General features: G+C 39.8%; 1 protein-coding gene across 1 annotated transcript in view; it reads left to right on the top strand.

Moving 5' to 3' along the window:
* Positions 1 to 17,341, top strand: part of CCDC77 (coiled-coil domain containing 77) — a 48,633-nt gene extending 31,292 nt beyond the window's left edge. The window contains exons 9-12 of the mRNA XM_004457674.5: positions 13,554 to 13,773; positions 15,235 to 15,360; positions 15,457 to 15,609; positions 16,507 to 17,341. Of these exons, the coding sequence (XP_004457731.1) occupies positions 13,554 to 13,773; positions 15,235 to 15,360; positions 15,457 to 15,609; positions 16,507 to 16,653 (646 nt within the window). The 3' untranslated portion in view covers positions 16,654 to 17,341. The remainder of the gene's footprint in view (positions 1 to 13,553; positions 13,774 to 15,234; positions 15,361 to 15,456; positions 15,610 to 16,506) is intronic.
* Positions 17,342 to 20,266: the final 2,925 nt, after the last annotated feature.

Here is a 20,266-nt window from a genome sequence, read left to right as displayed (position 1 = left end):
TGTGGCAAATCTATATTCATCTTCTTTAGAACCTGCCAAACAGTCCTCCACAGTGGCTGTACCATTCTGCATTCCCACCAATAGTGAATAAGTGTTCCTATCTCTCCACATCCTCTCCAACACTTGTAATTCACTGTCTTTTTAATAGCAGCCATTCTCATAGGTGTGAAATGATACCTTACTGTAGTTTTGATTTGCATTTCCCTAATCATGAGTGATTTTGAACATTTTTTCATGTGTTTTTTTGCATTTGTATTTTTTTGGACAAATGTCTATTCAAGTATTTTCTCCATTTTTTAATTGGGCCATTCTTTTTATTATTGAGTTGTAACATCTCTTTTTATATCCTGAATATTAAACCCTTATCAGACATGTGATTTCCAATAGCTTCTGGCTGGGTCAGCAGCCTTTTTACCCTTTTGACAAAGTCCTGTGAGTTGCAAAAGTTTTTAATTCTGAGGAGGTCTTATTTATCTATTTTTTCTTTTGTTGCGTATGCTTTGGGTGTAAGCAACAAAAAACCACCACCTACCACAAGGTCTTTAAGTTGCTTTCCTGCCTTTTCTTCTACTAGTTGTTTTTTTTTTTTAAGATTTATTATTATTATTATTTATTTATTCCCCCCTCCCCAGTTGTCTGCTCTCTGTGTGTATTCACTGTGTGTTCTTCTGTGTCTGTTTGTATTCTTATCAGCGGCACCGGGAATCTGTGTCTCTTTTTGTTGCATCATCTTGCTGTGTCAGCTCTCTGTGCATGCAGTGCCACTCCTGGGCAGGCTGCGCTTTGTTTGCACCGGGTGGCTCTCCTTACAGGGCGTGCTCCTTGCACGTGGGGCTCCCCTGGGCGAGGGACACCACTGCATGGCATGACACACTCCTTGGGTGCATCAGCACTGTGCGTGAGCCAGCTTAGCACACGGGTCAGGAGGCCCTGGGTTTGAACCCTGGACCTCCCATGTGGTAGGCAGACGCCCTGTCCATTGGGCCAAGTCCACTTCCCTGAAAGGATTTTGTTTTGTTTTATTTTTTTTGAGGTAGCGGGACTGGGGATTGAACCCGGGACCTCATATGTGAGAAGCCAGTGCTCAACCACTGAGCCACATCAGCTCCCCTACTAGTTTTAAGGTCCTGCTTTTGTATTTAGGTCTATGATCCATTTTGAGTTGATTCTTATATATGGAGTAAGATAGGGGTCCTCTTTCTTCTGCATATAGATTCTCCCAGTACCATTTGTTGAAGAGGCTATTTTGTCCCATTAACTTGGATTTGGTAGGTTTGACAAAAACCAGTTGGCCATAGAGGTGAGTGTTTATTTCTGGACTGTCAATTCTATTCCACTATTCAGTGTGATTTGCCTATCTTTATGACAGTACCATGCAGGTTTTTTGTTTGTTTGTTTTAAACATTTTATTTATTTCTCCCCATCCCCCTTGTTTTTGTACTTGCTGTGTCTGTTCATCTTCCTTGTTTCTTTAGAAGGCACCTGGAGCCAGAGCCAAATCTGGGAACTCTGGTGTTTCCCTACTTTGTCTTCTAGGAGTCTTATGGTCCTGGCTCTTATGTTTAGGTCTTTGATCCATTTTGAGTTGATTCTTGAACAGGGAATGAGTTAGGAATAGAGGTCCTTGTTCATTATTTTGGTTATGGATATCCGTTTCTCGCAGCACTATTTGTTGAAGAGACGGTTCTATCCCAGAGAAGTGGACTTGGTAGGCTTATAAAGAATCAGTTGACCATAGAGGTGAGGGTCATTTTCTGAATTCTTAATTCAATTCCATTGATCAGTGTATCTATCCTTATGCTAATACCATGCTCTTTTGACTATTGTAGCTTTATAATGCACTTAAGATCAGGAAGTTTGGGTCCTCTGACTTAGCTCTTCTTTTTTAGGATGTTTTTAGCTATTTGGAACCCCTTTCCCTTCCAAATAAATTTGGTAATTGACTTTGTTTTGTTTTTTGTTTTTCTGTTTTTTTAAATATATTTTTTATCAAAGTATATCATTTATACATGAACACGCATAAACACTAAGTGTGTAGTAAAGATCGTGAACTTACAAAATAAACATACATAACATCACACAGGGATCTCATACATCACCTATCCACCAACATTTTGCGTTGTTGTAAAACATTTGTTACAAACTATGCAAGAGCATTGTCAAAATATTACTACCAACTATAGTCCTTATCTTATATTTGGTGTATTTTCTCCGAACCCAGATTATTTTTTATAAATATATATTTTTGTTACAGATATTGTAAAATTGCAAAACAATCATACAGATGTGTAGATTTCCCATACAACACCACACCATGGTGGAACATTTGTTACAGATTATGACATAATATCATCAGACTATTACCACCAGTCATGGCCCATAGCATACATTTGGCACTCTTTTTCCATACACCCCCATTGATAATATTTCTGTAAAGTAGGCTTTTGGAATTCTGATTGGTGTTGTATTAAATCTGTTAGTCAATTTGGGGAGAATTGAGATCTTCATGATGTTTGTAGTCTTTCAATCCATGAACATGGAATGTCCTTCCATTAGTTTAGGTGTTCTTTAATTTCTTTTAGCAGTGTTTTGTAGTTTTCTGAATACAGATCCTTTTCATTCCTGGTCAAATTAATTCCTAATATTTTAAGTCTTTTTGTTGCTATTGTAAATGGAATTTTTTTTTCTTATGTCCTCCTCAGCTTGCTCATTACTAGTATATAGAAGCGCTCCTGCTTTTTGCATGTTGATCTTGTATCCTGCCACTTTACTGAACTCATAGATTAGTGTTAATAGCTTTGTTGTAGATATTTCAGGATTTTCTAAATATAGGATCATGTCATCTGCGAATAGTGAGAGTTTACTTCCTCTTTTCCAATTTGGATGCCTTTTATTTCCTTTTCTTGCCTAATTGCTCTAGCTAGAACTTCTAGCACAATGTTGAATAACACTGGTGACAGTGGACATCGTTGTCTTGTTCCTTATCTTAGAGGGAACGGTTTCAATCTCTCTCCATTGACTATGATGTTGGCTGTGGGATTTTCTTACATGCCCTTTATTATGTTGAGGAACTTCTCTTCTATACTTATCTTTTGAAGTGTTTTTATTAAGAATGCATGTTGCGGGAAACGGACTTTGGCCCAGTGGTTAGGGCGTCCGTCTACCATATGGGAGGTCCGCGGTTCAAATCCCGGGCCTCCTTGACCCGTGTGGAGCTGGCCGTGCGCAGTGCTGATGCGCGCAAGGAGTGCCGTGCCACGCAAGGGTGTCCCCCACGTGGGGGAGCCCCACGCGCAAGGAGTGCGCCTGTGAGGAGAGCCGCCCAGCGTGAAAAGAAAGAGCAGCCTGCCCAGGAATGGCGCCGCCCACACTTCCCGTGCCGCTGACGACAACAGAAGCAGACAAGAAACAAGACGCAGCAAACAGACACCAAGAACAGACAACCAGGGGAAGGGGGGGAAATTAAATAAATAAATAAATCTTTTAAAAAAAAAAAAAAAGAATGCATGTTGCATTTTGTCATGCCTTTTCTGCATCAAGGGAGAGGATCTTATGGTTTTTTTCTCTTTGATTTTTAAATATGATGTATTACATTAATTGTTTTTCTTATGTTGAACCACCCTTGCATACCAGGAATAAAACCCACTTGGTCATGCTGTATAATTCTTTTAATATGCTGTTGGAGTCTATTTGCAGGTATTATGTTGAGAATTTTTGCATCTTTGTTAAGTAGAGAGATTGGTCTGTAATTTTCTTCTCTTGTATCTTTATCTGGCTTTGGTATTAGATGATGTTGGCTTCATAAAATGTGTTGGGAAGTTTTTTCTCCTCTTCAGTTTTTTTTTGGAAGTGTTTAAACAGGATTGGTACTAATTTTTGTCAAAATGTTTGGTAGAATTCACTGTGAAGACATCTGATTCTGGACTTTACTTTGCTGGAAGATTTTTTTTTTAAGGTATCAGGGCCGGGGATTGAACCCAGGACCTTGTATTTGGGAAGCCAGTGCTCAACCACTGAGCAACATCAGCTTCCCTGAGTTGGTGTTTTTTGTTTGCTTGTTTGCTTGCTTCTTGTTTGTTTTTGTGTTTTGTTTTTAGGAGGCACCGGGAACTGAACCTGGAATCTCACATGTGGTAAGCAGGCTATTCAACTGCTTGAGCCACATCTGTTCCCCCAACTGGATGATTTTTGATAACTGATTTAGTCTCTTTATTTGTGATTGGTTTGTTGAGTTTCTATATCTCTTGTAGAATCAGAATAGGTTATCAGTACGTTTCTAGGAATCTGTCCGTTTTATGTGATAAACAAGCTAGAGAAAGATCCATGAGCATTCGAGCAGAATGTATAACCTCCTGATTTGGGGTACAGTGTTCTATATATGTATTCAGATCCAGCTCATTTATCATATTGTTCAAATTCTCTATTTCCTTGGGGTTTTTTCTTGTTTTGTTTGTTTGTTTTTTTAGCATGATTATTTTATTTTACATTTGTAAACAAAAAAAAAAAAACACAATGTATACCTCCACTCCCAATGAGGAAGGACCTCACAGTTCTGAATGTAGATATGGCCATTTCTCAAATAGTCCATATTATTTGTCTACCCTTGGATACTTCTTTCCCCTCAAATATTTAAATCCCAACTCCAAAAGTCGAGCCGAAAAAGACAAATGAGGTGTTTCTGTTTTTGTAATAGTACAAATACTTGAGGTAACTAAAGCAGTATGAGATTAACAAGGAAAAAACAATTGCCTGATTATGGAGTGGAATGTCTGTTACCTGTAATAGGCTGAATAATTTCTTCTAAGCAGCCCCTACAGTATTCAGTCTGTGAAGACACAGACACATGAAATATTGAGACACATTGTGCCAGGCAATTTCTTGTTTTCAGAAGACATATGTTCCCTGCACTCTTGATCTTCTGTCTAATTGATCTATCTATTGATGTGAGTGACGTGTTGAAATCTCTATTATTGTAGAGACATCTATTTCTCTGTTCAGTTTTACCAGTATTTGCCTAATGTATTTTGGGATAGCCTGGCTGTGTACATAGATATTTATCACTGTTATATCTTCCTGGCGGATTGTCCCTTTTATTTGTATATAATGGCCTTCTGCATCTCTTAACACTTTTTTTGCATTTAAAGTCCCTTTTGTCTGATATTAGTATAGCTACCCCTTCTCTTTTGTGGTTACTATTTGCAGGGACTATCTTTCCAACCTTTCACTTTCAGTCTGTTTGCATCCTTGGGTCTGTGGTGAGTCATCTGCAGAGAGCATACGGATGGCTTATGTTTTGTGTCAGATTATAAGTCTCTCATGCTGCCATGGGGATGCACAAGTCCAGGTTCTGCAGGCAGGCTACAACCAGGAGCTCCAATGAAAGTCCAGTGAAGGTTCTTGAAAAGTTCTGGGAGATGTTAACTGTCCAAAGATGAGCTGGGAAATTCTCACTCATTGCTGGAATCACTTCCCCTTTTAAGGCATTTAACTGATTGGATAAAGCGTCACTCATTGCTGATGGCAATCTCCCTGATTGATGTCATTGTAATCAGCTATCTATGATTTACCACTGCAGTAAAGTCAGTGGTGACTAAAGCCCATAAATGCCCTTGTATTACAGTTAGCCCAGTGCTTAATTGACAAAACAATTGACCACAATTACCTGGCCAAGTTGACACAATAGCCTAAACATCACAGATTATATCTTTTACATGGGAAGCTGGTGCTCAACCATTTGGACTACGTCTGCTCCCTTCAGCCTATATCTTTTGATTGGAAAATTTAATACATTAACATTCAATGTTATTACTGTAAAGGCATTACTTCAACCATTTTATCCTTTGGCTTTCATATGTCATATCCTATTTTTGTTCTTTTTACCTTTTTAGTTACCCTTTCTGATACCCTCTCCTCCAAGCCTCTCTCTCTTGTCTTTTCTTTTCCGGCTGTAGAACTCCCTTTAGTGTTTCCTGCAGAGGTGGATTCTTGTTTATGAACTCTCTTAGCTTCTGTTTCTCTGTGAATATTTTAAACTCACTGACATATCTGAATGACAGTTTTGCCCAATAAAAGAATTTTTGCCTGTCGGTTTTTCTTTCTCAGTATCTTAATTATATCATACCACTGCCTTCTTGCCTACATGGTTTCTAAGTCTTATTGACCATCCCTTGTATTGTGATGTTTCACTTTTCTCTTGCTGCTTTCAGAAATTTCTTTTTATCTTTGGCACTTGGCATTCTGAATATTATGTCCTGTGGTAGGCCTAGTTGGATTTAGTTTAAGTAGAATTCACTGTGCTTTTCCTAGACATATATTCACGTCTTTCTTGAGAGTTGGGAAATTTTCGGCCATTATTTCCTCAAATACTCTTTCTGCCTGCTTTCCCTTCTCTTTTCCTTCTGAAACTCCCATAACACAAATATTGCTGTGCTTCATGCTATCATTCAGCTCCCTCATACCCTGCTCAATTTTTTCCATTCTTTTCCCTCTTGGTTCTTACCTATTTTAAATTTCAGCTGTTCTGTCCTCTCTGTCACTGATTCTTTCTTCGATGATTTCAAATCTGCTACTATGTGCCTCTGTTGTATTTTTAATCTCACTTATTGTGTCTTTCATTCTCATAAGCTTTTTTTTTTCTATCCAAAGTTTCAGATTTTTCTGTGTGCTCACTTAGTGTCCTCTTTATGTCTTCTTTTTCCGTAGCCATGGTCTTTCAATTCCATGATTTGATTTAGGAGATTTGTACAGACCTCATTGATCAGCTGTGTCAAGTCCTGTGTCTCATCTAGAGCTTTGATTTGATCCTTTGCCTGAATCATATCTTCCTTTTTCTTGGTAAAACGTAATTTTTTGCTCATATCTAGGCATCTTATTATGATACTGAGTTTACTCTGATGCTCAATTTCTCTTTCTTACCTAGGGATTTACTGTTAAGTAGCTGTATGCTACCACTGTTTTTCGACTCTTGGTTCAACTTGTTCCATATATTTAGGATTGCCCCTCTTTAACTGCTCAGACCAGGGCTAAGGACTTGTAATGGGATGCAGGCCAGTTTCCATGGGCCTTGGAGAGGGGTCAGCAAAGGTACCTGATTGCCTCTTTTATTTATTATTCTTCCCTTCTTTTCATGCAGTTTTCTGGTCTGCCATCAGACGGTACTCTTTGGCAGACCTCTAAGCTGAGATTCCAGATGTTAGGGGGAAATTCGTTTGGCATAATCCACAGGAGGGTGGTACAGAAGCAATGTTGTCAGGGCCAGCCAAGCCTCACAGATTTTCTCAGAAGCTGTTCTCCCTTGGCTGGCTGCACCCTCCCTCCCTCTGCCCCCTCAGCATCCAGCCTAGGGCAGTGGGGAGGGTGTTTGAGAAAGCAAATTATCTTTAGCTCCCTGCCTGCTCTGAGGGCAGTGTCCCCCCAGTCTGGAAGTGTGCAACCACTCCAATACAGCAGACCAAGTTTGCTGGTCAAAATCCGAATTTGCTGTAGGTTGTTCCCCACCCTTTCCCCTCTCTCAGAGAAGAGGACCCTGGCAGCACCCTTGGTCCGCAGCTGCTGTAGTTGCTCCTAGGGTGGGGTATGGGCACTAACTGCTGCTTCTGAAGCTTTACTCATGGGATTTTTCAGCCAGCTGAGACTCCTTTCCTTCACCCCTCTCTCTTCTGGGTGGTGTCTCACCTGCTGGTGTACTGAGCCCCAGATCAGCCCTCCAGAAAGTTCCGCCTGTCCTCTAACTTTTTTTTTCTGGGAGCAAAATATCCCTTTGCTTCTCTAATCCTCTGTCTTCATGGAAGTCCTAATGTCTTCTCTTTTTTTGTTTTTAAGATTGATTGATTGATTGCTTTTATTCCCCTCCCCTTCTCCCTGTCCTGCTGTTTTTACTGTCTGTATCCATTCACTGTGTGATCTTCTGTATCTATTTCTTTTTGGTCATCTCATTTTTTCTCCTCTAAGATTTATTAGGATTTGATTCTGGGGACCTCTGATGTGGAGAGAGGGTCCCTGTTAGCTGCACCGCCTAAGTTCAGATCTCTGCTGTGCTTTACCCTGACTCTCCCCTTCATCTCTCTTTTGTTGCATCATCATATTGCTGCATGACTCACTTGTGCGGGCACTGGCTTGCTGTGCAGGCATAATTTCTCTTCTTCTTTTTCACCAGGAGGCCCCAGGAATTGAACCCGGGTCCTCCCATATGGTAGGCCCTATCACTTGAGTCATATCCTCTTCCCACTAATGTCTTCTTAATGTCCTTAATCTCTTCAGCCATTTCAATGAATTTAATAAGGAGGTTTATTTGAACACTTATGATTCGTTATTTCAACTCCATTATGTCATCTGGAGGCTTAGTTTGTTCCATTGACTGAGCCATGTCTTCCCGTTTCTTGGTATGGATTGTAATTTTTTGTTGGTGTCTCTGCATCTGATTTACTAGATGTATTTATTCTGGGCTCAGTGTCTTTCTTTAGTCTAGGGCCTTCTAGTAGATTGAATTTGTGCTGCAGCCCTTCTTTGATACCTTGTTCAACTTAATTTGGAACTTCATAGTGGTTCATATTTAGCCAATCTGAATTTTTCCAGCTCTTTTCCATCCCTATTTCTTGCCCTTTCTTCCTTGCTGCTTGTGGAGTAGGAGCCGAGGATGCCGTTGGTACTGTTAGCCATGGAGGCTGAAGCTGCCAGCCTTGCCCCAGGAACCAGTGAAGCTTCTCCCACCTTTCCTCCCTGCCAGGGTAGGGACAGAGCTGCAGTTATGTCCAGTAACCCAAGTTGTGTAGGTCAAGACCATTTGTAGTTGCCTGGCGAGACTGCTGAAGCTCCAAGCCCCTTCCTCCCCTACCTGGGACTGGGGATGGAGATGCAGATGTGGGCAGCAATCTAAGCTAAGCTAGTCAAACTGACCATAGTTTCCCAGATAGACTGACAAAGGACCAGCCCCCTCCCTCCTTCCAGGAGTGGGGATGGAGCCCACAGGTGTGTGTAATAGCCCAGTCCATGCAGGCCAAAAGTGCCTACAGTTGTCTGGAGACCCTGAGGAAACACCCCTCTCCCTCCTAGCCTATTGGGGGCGGAGATGTAGCCACATGGGTACCCTAAAATCTCTGTATGGGCCACAAGTGAGTACAGTTGCCCAGAGAGGCTGGTGCAGATCTCCTCAGCTTCCTCCCTGCCAGAGGTGGGGCTGAAGCCTAGGCTAGGGCAGCAGTCTGACCTGGGTGAAAAGAATCCAGTCTCTACCGTCACTGTGATTTTCAGTTATTCCCTCTTCCCTTCATGCTGGCGCTGTACTTAAACGAGGCTCCTGGCCTCTTTCCAGCTGGGACAGGTTCAAACTTAAGCTCTTCTTAGGATTGGACTTCAGGCAGTCGAATTTTACTTATCAGTAGCTGAAGTCAGTGCCCAACTGTCTCTTCCTACCCCATTTTTGGGAAATGGAACTTCCAGTTCCAGCCAGGGAATAGCTCCTGAGGTGTCCTGAGCCGTCAGCTGGACATGGACACCAGTCTCTGAGGCATGTGGTACTATACTCATGAATCTTCACTGCAAGTGGGCAGTCTTTTCTTTCCATTCTTCCAAAGATGTTGCAAGATGCTCTTATGGTCTCCTGGGCCTCTCAGACAGGTGATTTAGGTAGCTCTGGGTGATTACTAATGGCCCTGTGGGATGAGCTGACTCTTGGAGATCCTTACTCTGCCACCTTCTTGCCCCTCGTCTCATCAGATTTTAGCTGTCTTTTAGGGGACTAATATATTACATTGTCATAATAATTTGTAACTCGTTTCTGTCTTCCAGAATATCAGTAGCAATCCTGTTTACCATTATATTATCTGCAGACCTGAGCACATGATCAGAGCCTTCCATTAGGTAGTTTAAGGATTCTGAATGGCACAATATTTAAGGCTTTGAATGACTGTCCTTTGGGCGTCACTTGCAAACCATTTGGTACATTAACAGGATCGTACTTTCCCAGTTTGTATTTAAAAACAATGTGAGAAAGAACAAAATAACTATTTAAGGCAGGAGGGACCCTCATGGTAACTGAATCAGTTCCCACTCTTTTTTTTTTTTTCATTTTGAAAATGATTTATTGGAAAGTGGCTGTAGTTCAAGTAATTGAGCTCCCATTTACCATATGGAAGACCCAGGTTCGATCCCCAGGACTTCCTGGGTAAAAAAAAAAAAAAAAGGCATCCCAGACCTACGTGGTGAGGTGCAGGCCCCCGCACGGCGAAGCAAAGCATCAAAAAGACAATGATGCAACCATATAGAAGGGAAAAAAAACAATTTATTGAAATGTATCATTCACACGTGAACTTACATATGCATAAGTTCATACTAGGCTCCCATACATCACCCTATCACACATACTTTGCATTGTTGTGAAACATTTGTAGCAAATTATGAAAAAGCATCATCAAACTATTACTACTAACCATAGTCTGTATCTTATATTTGGTGTATTTTTTCCCAAACCTACCCTATTATTTTTTTGTTCATAAACCATATGATTTTTTTTTTAAGATTTATTTTATTTATTCCTCTCCCCCATCCCCTGTTGTTTGCTCTCTGTGTCCATTCACTGTGCACTCTTCTATGTCCGCTTTCATTCTTGTCATGTGGCACCAGGAAACTATGTCGCTTTTTTTGTTGCATCATCATGCTGTGTCAGCTCTCCGTGTGTGGTGCCACTCCTGGGCAGGCTGTGCTTTTTTCGTATGGGGCGGCTCTCCTTGCACGTGGGACTCCCCTACGCAGGGGACACCCCTGCATGGCATGGCACTCTGTGCACACGGCAGCACTGCATGTGGGCCTTCTCACCACATGGGTCAGGAGGTGTCTTGGGTATCGAACCCTGGACCTCCTGTATGGTAGGCGAATGCTCTATCTGTTGAGCCACAACCGCTTCCCCATATAATTTAAAGTGTATAATCAGTGGCATTTGGTAAAATCACCAAGTTGTACATTCATCAATTCATTACTTTAATCAGTATTAGCACATTTTCATTACTCCAAAAAAAAAAAAGAAAAGAAAAACAACAAAAACAAACTTCTATCATACCCATATGTTAACACTACTAATTACAAATCCTTTGATGTTCTTTCACCATTTCTATTCTATTCCAAACATTTACAAACAACTTTTTACCAATTCTCAGCTTTCCATTCTCTAACCACATTCTTTTCTGTGGTGACTTATATTCGAGGAATTAACTCCATGGGTTTGCTCATTATATTTAGTTTATAATAGCAAGGTCATACAATATTTTTCCTTTTGTACCTGGCTTACTTCACTCAACATAATTTCCTCCAGGTTCTTCCATGTTCTCATATACTTCATGACTTCGTTTCTTCTTAAAGCTGAATAATATTGCATTGTGTGTCTGTACCACAGTTTGCTTATCCATTCTTCAGTTGATGGGCAGGCACCAGGTTTGTTTCCATATTTTGGTAGTTGCAATAATGTCACTATGAACATGGCCGTGCAGATGTTTGTTCGTGTCACTGCTCTCAGTTCTTCTGGGTATAATCTCGTAACAGATCACATGGTAGATCTGTATCTAACTTCCTTGGGAACTGCCAAACAGAATTCCACAGTGGCTGTACCATTCTGCGTTCCCACCAACAGTGAATAAGCATTCCTATCTCTTTACATCCTCTCCAACACTTGTAGTTTTCTGTTTTGTTAATAGTGGCCATTCTAGTAGGCGTGAAATGTTATCTCATTTTAGTTTTTATTTGCATTTAGCCAGTGATGTTAAACATTTTTCATGTGAGTTTTTTTTCCATTTGTATCTCTTCTTTAGAAAGATGTCTATTCAGATCTTTTGCACCTTTTTTTTTTTTTTTTTTTTTTTTGAGGTACTGGGGGCTGGGAATTGAACCTGGAACTTCAGATGTAGGAAGCTAGCACTCAACCGCTGAGCCACATTGGCTTCCCTGAGTTGTTTGTTTTCATTTGTTTTGCTTGTTGTTTGTTTTTGTTTTTTTGTTTTCAGGAGGAACTGGGTGGAAACTAAACCTGGGACCTCCCATGGGAGAGTCAGGCTCTCAACCGCTGAGCTACATCTGCTTCCTTGCCCATTTTTAAATTGGGTTATTTGTCTTTTTATTGTTCAGTTTAGGATCTCTTTATGTATCATATCTCTATATGTCAGATGTGTGATTTCCAAATATTTTCTCCAATTGAGTAATCGGTATTTTAAACCTTCAACTCAAAGTCAATTGTGTTGTAGAAGTGTCTAATTTTCAGGAGGTCCCATTTATCTATTTTTTCTTTTGTTGCTTGTGCTTTGGGTGTAAGGCTTAAGAGACCCCCACCTACTGCAAGGTCTTGTAGGTGTTTCCCTACATTATCTTCTAGTAGTTTTATGGTCCTGACTTTTATATTTAGGTCTTTGGTCCATTTTTCAGTTGATTCTTATATAGGGAGTGAGATAGAGGTCCTTTCTCATGCTTTTGGTAATAGAGATCCAGTTCTCCCAGCACCATTTGTTGAAGAAACTGTTTCACCCTCTTTATATATATACACACACAAACATATACCTGAATAAATATATATTTTCATCACCTTGGTGTCAGGCACTATGCTCATTTTCCTTGTGTACTCTTTTACTTGTAAAAAGAACTAAGTGACTCTGACATCATTTATTCAGTGGAAAACTAGTGATTGCTTTGTGGCATTTAATATTCTTACAAGCAATTTGATCATTTGACATAGTATTTTTCTAGGTGTTGATGTTAAACTGAATTTCTAACTTCTAGGGGTATTCTTTTTTAAAGATAGAAACATCATTTGTCTATACTTAAATCTCATGAAATAGTAGGAATCTGTTTAGTGCCTTCTGTATGTCCAGTAGTTGGTACTATCCTTGACAGTCTGGTGGTAGTGGGGCAAAAATCAATGGAAAATAAGATATATGCCTTCAGTCAGTTTGGGAATACACGTGTGTTGACAGTTAAAACATATTATAGTATGTGCCTAAGTGTTGAACTATGTATTGTGCATTAAAACTGATATGGAATGTCGGAGAATGAGGAATTAAAATGGCTGAAGTTGTATGGGATGACTTCATAGAGGATATTGGTCTTAAAAAAAAAAGAGATTTGGTAGTGGGCATTCACACCAAGAGCACAGCACAAACAAAGGCAAAGTTTTTAGAACTTGTATTATCCCACAGTCAGAAGACCATGATTTAGTTCTTCATTGGAACAGTCTAGTTCCAATTCCTAGGAATAGTCCCTACCTGTCTGTGCAGGGTGTGTACAACTATTTTGGTAGCCCTTCTAATTATATAACCTGAAATTAGCACTTAGGAAAATATCTGCAAAGACCAGTCTGAGAACCAGTGAGCATGGGGGGTATATTACACTTTGTCCAATAAAACATGAAAGATTATACATGATCAGACTAAATATATTTTTTAAAGGTGCTATTAATATTTTATAGAATTCATATATCACACAATTTTAGAAGAGCCTGTATTTTCCCTTTGTTTGTCATAATCCTTTGTCAGTGCCGTGTACGCATCTTTATGCCTATATTTGTGCTTGTTTCATAGTCTCCATCAGACTCAAGAACTGCTCTATGAGAGCACCAAAGATTTTTTGCAACTCAGATTTGAAAACCAACATAAAGAAAAGGCATGGATGCTTGAAAAGGATTGTTTGGTATCAAAGATTAAGCAATGCAAGATGCAACATAAGAAAAAAGAAGATAAAATTGGAAGAATTTGGCCCACTGTACATGAAAGTAATCATAACCAAAATGAATATATTAAGGTAGTTTCTTCGCATCTTACAAAAATTGCTTATTTTTCTAGAAGATTTGAAAGAACTCTGATAATTAATGAAAAGGAAAAGAGTAGATGTCACAGATTTATTTGGTCTAAGCTGTTTTAGCAGCAACCTCAAGAGATAGGCCTCAAGGAGTAGCTCATCATATTTTTGGGGATTTAGAAAAGCAGACAATTTATCATTCAATCAACAAACATTGTATTCCTCTTATGGGTTAGACCCGAGGGCTACAGCATTAAATAAGCCAGACAAGTTCTACTCTTATGGAGCTTTAATTTTAATAGAGTAGAAAGGACAGAAACATTAACAATAAAGAAAATTACAGATTATTTTTAAAAGTGACATTAAGGGAACAAATAGGATTGTATGAAGAAAAGTCATTGCTGGAAATCTGCTTTAGGAAAGGGAGGACAGGGAACTTAAACTTGCCATGCAGATCTGAGGGAACAGCGTTCTGGGCAAAGAGAAGAGCAGGTTTTAAGGCCCTGGAACATTCAGGGAGCAGGAAGGACACCGTGTGGTTGTGGAGGAACAAGCAAGAAGGAGGTTGGAGAGGTAGGCACCTCCAATTAGGAGGGACCTTTTAGCTCATGGTAAAGAATGTGAAGTTAGGTCTAAACATCGATGCATCTTTGAAGGATTGTTTGCAAAGAAATGACATGATCTGATTTCAATTTTTTTTTATGATGACTTTGTGTTTGTTGTTTTTTGGGGTTTTTTTGTTTTTGTTTTTGTTTTTGTTTTTTCATTTTGTTTTGACGTACCAGAGCCGGGGGTTAAACTTAGGACCTCATATGTGGGAAGCCAGCACTCAACCACTTGGCTCCCCTAGATTTTTAAAAGATAGTTCTGTACTTAATTATATATTTGAATGTGGTTAAAGGGAGGAAATTTTAGGTTGTATATGTATTTTAAAAAATCACTCTGGCTGCTCAGTGGAACATGGATAATAAGTGTTGCTGTTGTTGATGTTTCTTCAGAAATGTGCCCCCAAAACACATATTACAACATCTTAGGACAAATTTTAGGCTCCATTATTTAACTATTCACAGAGCCAAAAGTAATTGTTTTATTTTAAAGTGTATATATATATATATGAGTATATATATATATTTTATTTTAAAATATATATATATTTTTATATAAATATATATACATATTTAAAATATATATATATTATATATATATATATTTTATTTTAAAGAATATATATATATATATATATATATATATAAGAAAAAAGGCTACAAGAAACCTCTAGAAATAGGAGTTTTCCAAGTTTTCCTCCAGATAAAATTCCTTGCTTTCTTGCTCCTTAACTCATTTTGTACTTCTGGAAATCCCCTTTCCTTTTCTTTCATTCTTTACCTAAGTGCTATTTGAATTACCTAAATTATAGAACCAGGTATTAATGGCTTGGTTTTTTTCCCCCTTTTTGACCTGCAGTCACTTAAGGATAAGTTAGCACAAGAGAAAAAGCTGTCTAACATGTACCAAGAGCAGTGCATTTCCCTAGAAGAAGAGCTTTCCCGAATTCGTGAGGAAGAAGGAGTAAGAAGAGAGATCTTCAAGGTAGAATATTCCCTGCCAGTTATGGTGGAGAGGTGCAGAGGCTCGGGGGACTGCTTCCCTTGTCTTAGAAATGGCTTCCCCTTTCTCCATGTTTAGGATCGTACTACCAAGATGGGAAAGCGTTTACAGGTAATGACAAAACGCTATGAGGCCCTGGAAAATCGACGTGTCTTAGAAGTAGAAGGCTTTAAGACAGATGTTAAGGCTCTCCGGCAGAAACTGAAAGACTTGGAGCAAATGTTGTATAAGGTAATTGCTGATCCTTATGAAAAATGGAGAAAGGGATGAAAGTGAGGAAACGAGGTCACGAGGGCCGCTCAAAAGAAGGGAGTGTGCTTTCCCTGATGGTAGATACTATGGGTCACCATACTTTAGGCCTCACTAAAAATCAGTTCAACAAGCACACACTAGCAGGAAAACAAAAATAGACCGATATACTTGAATGACTACATCACTGTACTTCCATCTAAGATAAATCTGAGAGAAATTATCATCTCTCCCAATTTAAGAAGTAGATTAAAAGAAATATGTCTGTTTTACAAATGGGGAAAGTGAGTAATTGAGGTAATAAAGTAATTTTCCCAATCAGATCCAGCTTTATTTAGAATCCAATTTGCCTCAAGAGTCTTCTTAAAGTGATTTAGCCAGCCATCCTCATATCCTAATGATCACTATGTTCCAAAGTTTATTAAAAAAAGAGAGAGATGCTTTCTTTTCTTCTTTAACGAATTTACTAATAACGTTTTTCATATGGTATCTTCTTTTTACCCATCATTACTTGTTTATTGAGCTCCTTACCAAGGCTCCTTTACTATTGTATGAGAAAACAAAGAGTTCCATGCCTTTTATTGCTTAAATTCTAAATTCTCCTTTCAAATTAAGACTTCTTATTATTCTAGCAATGGAAGAACTTGCATCATTGATATAAAGGCAGTAGCCACCAGAAGTTCTGAGGGGAGAGAGAGGGAAGAATAGATGCAACATGAGAGCATTTTTGGGTAAAAAATAGCAACAAAAAAATAACTGAATTTACCCTACATGCTAGAAGCCCCATAAAAAGGGGCCAGCATTGCTTGGGCTTTATGACTGATTTCTCTCCATCTGGCCTATGCCTTAATCATTTCTTCTTTTTTTTCAAATCTCCAGACAACACTTAATGCCCGGGGAGACCAGGACCTTGCCATTCTGCATGAGGTCCGTGAGGGCAACAGAAGGGCACAGAAGATACAAGGAGAACTGAAGAACCTGAAGTCCAAAGTGTTTGGTTTGGAGAATGAACTTAGACTCTGTTGAGGTCTGATTTTGGAAATGGCCTCCATCTGGAAGATGCTTCCTGAAAAGGTGTGGATGGAATTGAGTAGAGTAATGGTATCCATAATTATGAAGACAGGGTGAAGAATCAGGGATGACTAAGAAACCTTTTCTTGCAGTTTTTGCCGTCCTCTTAACCTTTTTTGGGGGGAGGGGAGGAGTCTGGATTACTTACAGGCTTTCCCATATTATTTCTCCCATTTATATGGATACTTTTGTTTGTGTTTTTAAAAAGATGATGATGGTGAAAGTATTTTTGCTGTGGGCGTGGCAAGGTGTCAGTGAGAGGGACACCTTACCTTTTCTCAGGAGATGAAGATACCCACTAAGGTTGTCTTTCTCCTAGGAAGAGTGGAAAAGGCAGCAAATCACAACTTGCCAAATTAGAATAGGCAGTAATTCTGCTATTTCACATTGTTCAGTCACATTCGAGTATAAGGCCTGAATCACCTTTTTGGAGCATCCAGTCCCAGGAAGTTTCACCAGAGGGCACTAGAAACCCATTTCAAAAAAGTTTTTCATCTAGAAAAATAAAAGTAATCCTTTGGCAAGAGTGAATGAAACTTAAATGATCCTTGTTTAAGAAGCTGGACATTTTACCAATAACATGTTATTTTTTTTTTAATTTTTATATTTTAAATTATTTTTCAATAAAATATATAGTAGGAAATATTCTGAGTTTTCTATAATTTCTTATTAAAATCACATTTATACCTTTTTGCTGACTCATTCATCCCAGTTCACTCTCTTGTTCCATGGTCTGTGCAGTTCTATACAAGTGTGAAAGTTTTCCTAAACGATTCCCTTCAAATCTTCTGGCATTGGAGTTAGCAGGAATAGTACAATAGTGATGTTACTAAAACTTTATCCTTTTTGTGAATCTCTGAATGTTTCCTTTAGACAAATTACTGTACATTTGGGACATAATAATTGTTTGTGTTTTTGGACAGCCTCTGAGAAGTAAGTTGGTCTTAGCTTAGTTTAGCATCATCCTGATTTACCCAGGACAAAGAAAAGAACTCAGGTTTTCATATTTGTATTGGGGAAAGTGCAGATTGAACTGCTAGTAAAAAGATATTACCTTTTTTTTAAAAGCCTGTGATAGGAAAGCTGATGTGGCATGGCTCAAGCAGTTGCTGTTGCTGTAGTTGCTGTAGGAGTTTGATAAAATTGATGAATTCCAAAAAGAAATATTGGATTATGTTTGTAATCTGATCTGTACCTGGGCATGATTGAGTTATCATTAGGGCATGGAGTCCACACCCAGTCCCCACCCCTTGGTGGGTGGAGACTCACAGATGAAAGGCATGGTGAAGAACAGGGTTGGAGATTTCTGATGTTAGAGTTTGATGCTGAAGACCAGGGGAGTCAGCACCCAGAGGAAAGAGAAGCCAGCACCAAGAAGGAAGGAACCTTGAAGCCAGAGTAAAGCAAGCCCCAGGAACGTAGGAACCCAGGAAGCCTGAACCCTCGTAGTCGTTGGCCGACATCTTGCTCCAGATAGACTTTGGTGAGGGAAGAACTTGTGCTTTATGGCCTGGTATCTGTAAGCTCCTATCCCAAATAAATACCCTTTATAAAAAACAACCCATTTCTGGTATTTTGCATCAGCACCCCTTTGGCTGACTAACACAGGTGCCCACCTCCCACATCGGAGGTCCTGGGTTCATTTCCCAGTGCCTCCTAAAGAAGACAAGCCAGACACTGAGCTGATGCAACAAGATGATGCAATGGAGAGATATAACAGAGAAACACAATGAGAGAGCAAGTGGGGAGCAGAGGCTGCTCAAGCCATTCTGCGCCTCCCTCCCACACGGGAGATCCTTGGTTCAGTTCCCAGTGCCTTCTGAAAAGACAGCCACACAACAAATGGACACAGAGAGCAGAGAGCGAGCGCAAACAACAAGGGGAGTGAGGAATAAATAAAATAAATCTTTTTTTAAAAAAAGCCTATGGTAGCAGATCAGTTTTTCAATTGATAACTTGACATGGATACTTTCAGAGAGATCAGTCCTAGTTCTTAAGGGAATTTGCATTAAGTGGGTGGTTCTTCCCTTTGTCCTATTAAGGAAATGACTTTTGGTAACATTAGCTTTTTTTGATGCTGGCTAAACAAAAACTCTTAGTTAATCATAGAATTTTAGAGTAAGAAGGAACCTTAAGAGATCATATGATCCAGCTTATTTTATATATAACTCTGAGGCCTACGACCATTGATAGTTCAGCAGTAACGTTTCTAACATGCTGGCCTCGATTCCAATGACATTCATCATATTAACCACCCACTGGTTTGGCCACTCTCCAAACTTCAAAGTATTCCATCACCTAGAAGCAGCACAGAATAATGGAAAGAGAATGGGCTTTGGAGAATCACAGATCTAGATTCAAATCCTGCCTCTTACAACAATGAAAACAAGCAGTTATTAAGACTCTCTGGCCTCTAGTTTATTCATCTATAAATGGGGGATAAATTACCAACTTCAGCAGGATTATTATGAGTTAAGAAAGAAAATTTAGTATTCAGAATATATAAAGTAGTCTTAAAACGCAACTGTAAAAAGACGACCAAATTTAAAAATGGGCAAACAATTTGAAAAGATAATTCTCCAAAGAAGATATACAAATGGCCAATAAGCACATGAAAAGATGCTCAATATTATTAGTCATTAGGGAAATGAAAATGAAAATCATAATGAGATACCACTTCACACCCATGGAAAATAACAAGCATTGGTGAGGTTGTGGAGAAATAAGAAAGCTTCAGACATTGGTTGGGAACATAAAATGGGGTTGCCACTTTGGAAAAGTTTGGTGATTCATCAAAAACAAGGATAGAATTGCCATATGACCTTGCAAACCCTTTCTAGGTATATACCCCCAAGGAATTGAAAGCAGGACCTTGAAAAGATATTTGCCCTCTGATGTTCATAGCATTATTCACAATTGTCAAAAGAGGGAAGTGGACTTGGCCCAGTGGTTAGGGTGTCCGTCTACCACCTGGGAGGTCCACGGTTCAAACCCCGGGCCTCCTTGACCGGTGTGGAGCTGGCCCATGCGCGGTGCTGATGCGCGCAGGAGTGCCCTGCCATGCAGGGGTGTCCCACGCATAGGGGAGTCCCACGCGCAAGGAGTGCGCCCCGTGGGGAGAGCTGCCCAGTGCGAAAGAAAGTGCAGCCTGCCCAGGAATGGCGCCGCCCACACTTCCCGTGCCACTGACGACAACAGAAGCGGACAAAGAAACAAGACGCAGCAAATAGACACAGAGAACAGACAACCGGGGGAGGGGGAGGAATTAAATGGATAAATGTCTTTAAAAAAATAAAAATTAAAAAAAAAACAATTGTCAAAAGATGGGAACAACCCAAGAGTCCATCAACGGATGAATGGCTAAACAGAACGCATGCTGATATGGAACTGTATGAACAAGAAAATCAGGTTCTTAAAACTAATCGTAGGGAAACGGACTTTGCCCCAGTGGTTAGGGCGTCCGTCTACCACATGGGAGGTCCGCGGTTCAAACCCCGGGCCTCCTTGACCCGTGTGGAGCTGGCCATGCGTCGCGCAAGGAGTGCCGTGCCACGCAAGGGTGTCCCCC

The sequence above is a fragment of the Dasypus novemcinctus genome, chromosome 20 (genome assembly GCF_030445035.2).
Source record: "Dasypus novemcinctus isolate mDasNov1 chromosome 20, mDasNov1.1.hap2, whole genome shotgun sequence".
NCBI lineage: Eukaryota > Metazoa > Chordata > Mammalia > Cingulata > Dasypodidae > Dasypus > Dasypus novemcinctus.
The sequence above is the reverse complement of the archived record's forward strand: the minus strand, read 5'-3'. Positions and strand labels throughout refer to the sequence as shown.